Source organism: Pinus tabuliformis, chromosome 8, assembly GCF_031772625.1.
Source record: "Pinus tabuliformis cultivar Carrire ecotype Pingquan chromosome 8, CPIR1, whole genome shotgun sequence".
In the NCBI taxonomy this organism is placed as follows: domain Eukaryota; kingdom Viridiplantae; phylum Streptophyta; class Pinopsida; order Pinales; family Pinaceae; genus Pinus; species Pinus tabuliformis.
Genome location: NC_142294.1, coordinates 529910405 through 529918274, shown reverse-complemented (window position 1 = coordinate 529918274; position 7870 = coordinate 529910405). Strand labels below are relative to the sequence as shown.

Sequence of the window (7870 nt, the reverse complement as noted above, 5' to 3'; positions counted from 1 at the left end):
CCAGAGTTTAAGCTTCTCCAATAACATATTCATACTGATATGTGTGCTTATGCTTACAAAAAATAGTAAGACCTGCAAATCCTTCAAAACTCTGGCAGAATAAATACACCACTAATAACCTCACAATCAAGAAAATCTTGCTCATGTTAACCAGTGGTTGATTAAAAAACATTTTTTTAACAAAATCCCATTATAGCCATTTGGCAAGGACAAACCCCTGACATTTGGGACGTCCCATAGACAGTCTTCCATCATAGGAGGCATATCCAAGGAATCCATTGACAACAAATGACACTAAAAATGACCCCACCCTGTTTCCCTGTCTGTAGTACACAAGAAAAGCATCCCCATGGCACCCTACAGACTCGAGTAGGGTTCTGTCAGCTCTAAACTGGACTCCAGTTAATGGGCTTGATTGTTTTCATGGGGCAGATAGAGAGAAAGCGACAGAAAACAATTTGATCAAAAAATCCTTGATCATTGAGAACTCTGTAACCATCTTTGTTTGATTGCAATTATGTGTTTTGTTTTACCATAAAATGCTTAGGGTGCCAGTATGTTATTGAAAAACACGATAGATCTGTTGTGGATGCAGCGAGCCATGGCGGTTTTATCTGCTACACACGCGGACCTCAAGTCCCTTATTACAGATCTCCAATTTCCTACAACAGAATGGGATGAGAAATGGATGGACGAATACCTGGATGACACTGTAAAGCTTTTAGACATTTGCCTTGCATTAAATGTCGAAATTTCAAAGCTTGAATATTTCCAGCTTCTTGTTCATTATGCTTTGCATTTGCTGGACTTTTCAGAGGACGTTTGGTCTAATGACAAGCTCTTCCGTGTCAAAGGTTCTCTCCAAGAGTTGAAGGAAAAAATGGTGCAAACACCCAAAGGAATAGTAGGATTGAAAATTGCATTGTGATATTACAACATATGAGCAAAAGCCTTCAGTTTGGGAAGGTAAAGTCATCGTCAAAGGGTAGTGTTTTCTTGAGAGCGATGTATGGAGTGAAGGCAACAACTATATTTCTCTGCAGTGTGGTGGCTTCTGCTCTCGCTGGGCACTCTGGCCCATTGATTGAATTGCATATTCCTGATTAGTTTTTTTGGTCCACAGCATTCATGAGTTTTCAGCGAGGGATTAATGACGAAATCAAGAGATGTTTTGCCAATGGCCGAGATCGAGTTTTGAAAGAGCTAGAATTGTTGGATGCAGCGATTGAAAATGTTCACCCTATAGTTGAGAAATTATCTTCTGCTGACATTGTCGATGGAACAGAGAAAGTGGAACATATCAGAATTGCTATACAGGAATTACAACAAAGTGCACAATTGCTTGCCCAGGGGTTAGATCCTCTCTCTAAACAGGTTAATGACTTCTTTCATGTTATTCTGAGTGGAAGGAATGCATTGCTTGATAGTCTCAGGTTATCCGCAGAAGGCACACCCATCAGAGATGATCAGTCATGAATATATCAGTAAAGCTAACCAGCATGAAATGTTTCTTGGTTTAGGGTTTCTTAGGGTTTTTCATTTTCTTGGTTTAGGGTTTCTTAGGGTTCATTTTCTTGGTTTAGGTATGGAACTCGAAAAGTTTCCAGGCTTTTCCAGTTTATGATCTCGAAAAAAATCAGTTAATCTATTACTTGTGCTCTTTGATGGAAGTTTTGTAATGCATGATTGAAGAATACACTGTGAGAGAAAAATACATATTATGCTAATTGAGGAATGTTTTTCGCTTGTCGAACTTATGGTATTGAATTTATCACACTAACACTTTACAACAATGAACTAACAATATTCATGATGAAAATAGCAATATGGAAGATTTATCTGCATAATGAAAAAGGCAATATGGGAGATTCCAATCACGTTCCAAGGCATTTTTTAAAATGTGGATGTGACAAAAGGTTGTTGTGGAAGGTGCTGTTTGTATATTTTAACACACTAACACTTTACAACAATGAACTAACAATATTCATGATGAAAATAGCAATAGGGAAGATTTATCTGCATAATGAAAAAGACAATATGGAAGATTCCAATCACGTTCCAAGGCATTTTTTAAAATGTGGACGTGGCAAAAGGTTGTTGTGGAAGGCGCTGCTTGTATATGGGAAATTTCTTGATCATTGTGTATAATCCTAATGTTGATAGATATGTCTACTAAGTGGTTCCAGTTAATGGGACATTGATTTGAGCGTTCAATATATTTTTATTTTTTATCAAAGTACTCTTGTATTGTATTTGTATTCTTCAATTTATGCTTACAGCGTTTCCTTTGCAACATCCGGTGCAAATGCTAATATAATTATATCAGAAAACGCATAGATGAAGAGAAGCAATCAAAAATTGTTAGCTTATAGGTCACGAGATTATTCCCAAGAGAAAAAGCGTCTTTATTTCGAATCAATGCGTGGTACTGGTAGGTATCTGGTCGGTGCTAAGATTCGAGGAAATTGCTAACTTCTGCTAGATGCTTTATGTCTACCTCGGAAAAAAGAGATGCTGTATGTCTAGTCAATGTGTCGTCATATCTGATAGGTGACAAGAGTCCAAAAAGCAGTGTGTTGAGATTCGAAGGAAATTGCTCTGAACTTCTGTTAGATGCTTTATGTCTAATCAATGCATCGAAAAAGCAGTATCGAGGAAATTTCCCCAAGAACTTCTCACTTCCCCGTCCTCCTTGATGTATCAGTTCCTTCTATCTATCCATTTAAGAAACAATTTAATAGTAAGACAAAAGGGCATTGAATTAGATATCTATATCACGACTCGGTTTCTTCAGCTAAATAAGAATTTGAGAAATTGACCAGATCTCAATAGATCGGCTTGAGTATTGAGATATTGAAACGGAAGGTGATTGATAAAAGGCGCAGAGCTGTGAAATTGTGAGATCTTACAGGCGAGGAGCTGGTTGAGTGCGCAATCCCAACCTCTGCAACACAACTTCAATCTTTACTTCTTTCTTATTCTATATATCCAATGGCCTCCTCTTCAACATCCTCCTCACGTGGCGAGAACGACAGCTATGTGTTTGATGTTTTCATCAATCACAGGGGCCCAGATGTCAAGAAAACGTTGGCCACCGATCTCTACCATCGCCTTTGCGCACATGACTTGCGAGTGTTTTTAGACCAGCAGGAATTGCGCGAGGGAGAGAATATAACTCCTCAAATTGAAAGCGCCATTAGAACAGCCACTGTGCACATAGCAATTTTTTCTCCAAATTATGCGTCTTCAAAATGGTGCCTCGATGAGCTTGTATTGATGGTGGACTCCATGTCAAATTTCAAGTCCACCATTATCCCGGTTTTCTACGGTGTCAAGCCTGCAGAGCTTCGGTGGACGCAGGGCGGAAAGGGAGTCTACGCTCAAGCCTTATGCCAACTTCAAGAGAAAAAAATGTTGATGGTCAACCAAGATACATCTCCAACACACTTGAAAAATGGAGGAAGGCTCTCTCTGACGTTGCAGAAATAAAAGGTTTTGACGGAGAGACGTATAACAGGTGAGAACACCACCCCTCCATGTAAATCTTAGTATTTAATTTGCTGAATTGATAGATAGATGACACTGTACAGGGCATTTCTGCACAGTGAAGGAGGCTGACTTATCGCCACTTATTATTGGTTTATTTTTATTTTGAAAGGGAATGAAGGCAGTGAAGGTTATTTTTGTACGCGTGGCAGCAATAAGCCCTCCTGTAATAAGATCAATAAAATCTCTTCTCTTGGAAAAATAATTAACAAATAAACAAATATTCTTGAGCAGGACAAGTGAAAACAGAGCAAAAGCAAATGAAATTCCTAAAATTGTCACAGTTATAATGAATACTGTTATGTTTGATTCTACGAACCTGAAAAGCCAAAAATGCATAATTTCTGGCTTCAATTAGTTCCCAGTCTTCTAAGGCATGCCAAACCGGGGAATAAAATGTGATTACTTCTGATGGATGCAGATCGACCATGTAAATAGGGCTAATCATAAAGATCAAATAGGATATCCACCCTCACCATTCACGCTCTCCGCTTCCCCCAACCCCTCCACATTGCCACAAACACAAACACCACCACCATGACCACCACAGATCTGAGCACAAACACAAGCTCAAATGCAAGGGCAAATTCAAGCACCACCGACCATTTGCCACACCACAAACATCACAGATTTCATCATTCCCCGTGCCACAAACACCACAGATCTCACCTTTTCCCACACCATCATCATATAACTAATGACATTTTCGGCCCCTTCCATCATAAACATCATGCCGCGTTTTCCTGCCATGCTGCTCTACCCCACCATGGCTTTTTCAATCACCCCATTTCTACCACTCCACATGAGGGCTTATAAGTTTTGTGACTCACCCACACTTTGCTAATATTCTGCACTACAGCTTGTTTATCAACAGGAAAGGAATAATCAGTACTTTTAGACTTTGGTTGCGTCTCTACAGGAAATGGATAATCAGTACTTCCTAGACTTTAGTTGCTTAGGCGGGGATCAGAGCCATAGATACTTCAGAGCATTGAATACATTTCACTACTTTGTATATGTATCAGGCATTGAACTATATGTAGCATGCCATGGAATGTGTATTTATTTTTTTATTATCTTTGAATTTAATATGTTACTAATTTGTGCACATGAATGAATGTTTCAATAACTCGTATGGAAAATGCTGGCAATCGGTTTTCGTTTGCATTTTTCAGGGCAATTTGGAAAAGGATCACTTAATACCAGCAACAAATGAGTGTGCCCTATTTGTTTCTAAATAGGGTTAATCATAAAGGTCAAAGAAAATTTAAATTATACATCACTCAATTGTTCAGAAATTCTTCTTCCCGTTCAAGTCTCCCACGCTTTACTCAGTTCTTGTATTATTTGTTTGAGATCTTTAGTTCTGCCCTTCCAATTGAAACTGGTTCTGCGTTGCTCAACCGCTGTTCATGTTTGGTTTTAGTGTGAAAACAGGGGTCAACCTTCCTGTGGTAGAGCAGCTCCTTCAAGACGTGGTGGAAGGAGTGTTGAAAAATGTTAAAATACCGCGGTTTGTGTCAGAATATCCAAAAGGCTTGCAAGAAAAACTAAGAGAATTTGAAACCAGAGTATCACTGCAGTGGGAAAGCGGGGAGACTAGAGTTATAGGAATTGTGGGTCTTGGTGGGGTTGGCAAAACCACCCTAGCAACAGAATTCTATAACCGTCAAAGGTCAAATTACAAACGATATTGCTTTTTAGAGGATATCAGAGACAATCGTTTAACTACCTTGCAGAAATACCTACTAAAGGACTTGACTCAAAAGGACATGGAGATACGCAGCACTACTCAAGGTAAAGGAAAGCTCCGAAGCTATCTCCCATCTTCTGATTCTCTCATTATTTTAGATGATGTGGATCATATTCAGCAGTTGGAGGCATTACTTTATCCAGCCACGGATGTCCTTAAAACCGGTAGCTTAATTTTAGTGACATCCCGCAATAAGGATGTTCTCACAAGCTCAGGCATCCCAGAGTCATCCATATACATTCTAAAAGGCCTCAATCGAAGGCACTCGCGAGAGCTCTTTTGCTCGCATGCGTTCGGCCAGCGTCATCCCCCTGTAGGATTTGACAAAGAGGTTGAAAAGTTTTTGGATTTCTGCCATGGATTACCATTATCCATTAAAGTGATTGGGTCGCTTCTTCGTGGCAAAAATGATTTAAAACTTTGGGAAGCACAATTTCGTAAAATCTCCAACATACTTCCTGATGATATACAAGGCAGGCTAAAAATTAGCTACGACGGTCTTGATGAAGAGGAGAAGAAGATATTTTTAGACATTGCTTGTTTCTTCGTAGGAGAAGACAGAGATAGAGTCATTAGAATATGGAATGGATCCCGGTGGGAAGGAACGTTGGGTCTTTGGACGCTGGAAAACAGATGCTTGGTGGAAGTGGACAGTGAAAACCGTTTGAGGATGCATGAACACCTTAGAGACCTGGGCAGACATCTGGGGGAGAACGAACCTCCTGATTGTGAGCTTAGATTTTGGAACCTAACTGACAACCTTTTTCATAAGCTTTCTGGCCAATTTCCTGTAAGTATTTTGAAGCTTTCGACAGATTTCCAAATAGCGTCCTGTTATCAAAATTGTGTCTGGTTAGTTTTCAATTCTTAAAACTTTGCAAGAATGAATCTTGTTTCTAACAGCTTCGAGTGAACAATTCAGGTGCGTGGAATTAGCATGGTTGACCGAAATGAGCTTGAACAATCTTTCCAAAACCTTGCGGAGTCTGCTCGCACTCGTTTATTGAGTAATATGAGCAGGTTGCAGGTGCTTAAGGCTGAAGGTTGTTTTGTTGAACGACTATTCAGTGTTTGCCAGCAGTTACCACAACTAATATATCTCTACAGGCGGAACTGTCCCAGCTCCTTCTTACCTTCCTCCATTTCAATAAAGAATTTAAGAGTTTTACATGTAAAGGGAAACTTTTCGAAAGCACTCTGGCAATACGAAAGTCGGGTATTCTTCTTGAATTTTTCCGGATCTCTTTTATGTTTTTTCTTCCAATCGTAAAAATTGATTGCATTTAAGACATTTACGGTTTAATAATGTATGTGAACATTGCAGGCACCTCTGCAGTTGAGCGAATTGTGTATTGACGCTCCCCTTTCAAATGTTCCAAAGTCCATTGGGAAACTGCAGAATCTCGAAAAACTTGTACTGTTGAACAGTGTCTTTCAAACTTTGCAATCCTTGATAGGCGTCGTTGGGACCTTGAAGGGTCTCCAAAGTCTGATCTTGCGAAAGTGCAACACTTTGCAAAGACTCCCAGAGTCACTAATTGGGAACCTCACGGACCTCCAAAGCCTTGATTTGAACCGCTGCTATGCTTTGCAGACGCTTCCAGACTCGGTTGGGAACCTAGCGAGCCTCCAACATCTAAGCTTGCGCTGGTGCTTCTCTCTGCAGACGCTTCCGGTCTCGGTTGGGAACCTGGTGGGCCTTCAACATCTTGACCTGGGCTGGTGTTTTGCTCTGCAAACGCTCCCGGACTCGGTTGGGAACCTGGCGGGCCTCCAACGTCTTGACTTGGTCGAGTGCTCCACTCTGCAGACGCTCCCGGACTCGGTTGGGGCACTGGCGGGCCTCCAACGTCTTGACTTGACCGCGTGCTCCGCTCTGCAAATGCTCCCGGACTCGTTTGGGACTCTGACGGGCCTCCAAAGTCTTCTCTTGGCCGCGTGCTCGGCTCTGCAGACGCTCCCGGACTCGGTTGGGAACCTGACGGGCCTCAAACAGCTCGACTTAAGACGGTGCTTCTCTCTGCATACGCTCCCAGACTCGGTTGGAAACCTGGCGGGCCTTCAAAGTCTTATCCTGTCTAATTGCTCCTCTCTGCAGACGCTCCCAGACTCAGTTGGGAAGCTGGCTGGCCTCCGAAGTCTTGTTCTGTCTAAGTGCGACTCTCTGCTGTGGCTCCCATACTCGATTGGGAACTTAAAGAAACTCCGAATTCTTGACTTGGCCTGTTGTTCCAATTTACAGATGCTACCCAAGGTTGAGCAGTTGAGTTCGTTGGAGAATTTTATTGTATTTCAATGCCCCCAACTGCAATGGGGTGCGGGAGTAGTCGAGCAGCTGCGCCAGCGATTGGGAGAAGGCTTTATTGAAGAAAGCTGGCGAGAAGTCTCCAGTGATGAAAGCTCCAGTGAAGAAGGTTCCAGCGAAGAAAGCTGAGAAAGCAGGCGTTGTCTAACATTATACCGTTCCAGAGGTTTTGGCCGAAATTTGGTGACAGTGAGTTGAATTTTAATCTGTTTGATTATATATATATATGAATTCAGCATTTTGAAAATTTTAAGGGACATTTGGAC

At 41.3% G+C, this 7870-nt stretch overlaps 2 protein-coding genes across 2 annotated transcripts; both read left to right on the top strand.

Annotated features, from left to right (window-relative positions):
* Positions 1-601: 601 nt before the first annotated feature.
* Positions 602-1489, top strand: LOC149236491 (protein BPS1, chloroplastic-like). Its single transcript, XM_089368926.1, has 2 exons — positions 602-854; positions 1124-1489. Exons 1-2 carry the CDS (start codon positions 602-604, stop codon positions 1474-1476), a joined length of 606 nt encoding a protein of 201 aa, XP_089225052.1. The 3' UTR covers positions 1477-1489.
* Positions 1490-2426: 937 nt separating this feature from the next.
* Positions 2427-7851, top strand: LOC149236490 (disease resistance protein Roq1-like). Its single transcript, XM_089372408.1, is given in 5 exon segments — positions 2427-3399; positions 3402-3517; positions 4973-6089; positions 6222-6515; positions 6624-7851. Coding segments are annotated over 5 exon segments (3045 nt in total). The 5' UTR covers positions 2427-2991; the 3' UTR covers positions 7734-7851.
* The last annotated feature ends 19 nt before the right edge of the window (positions 7852-7870 follow it).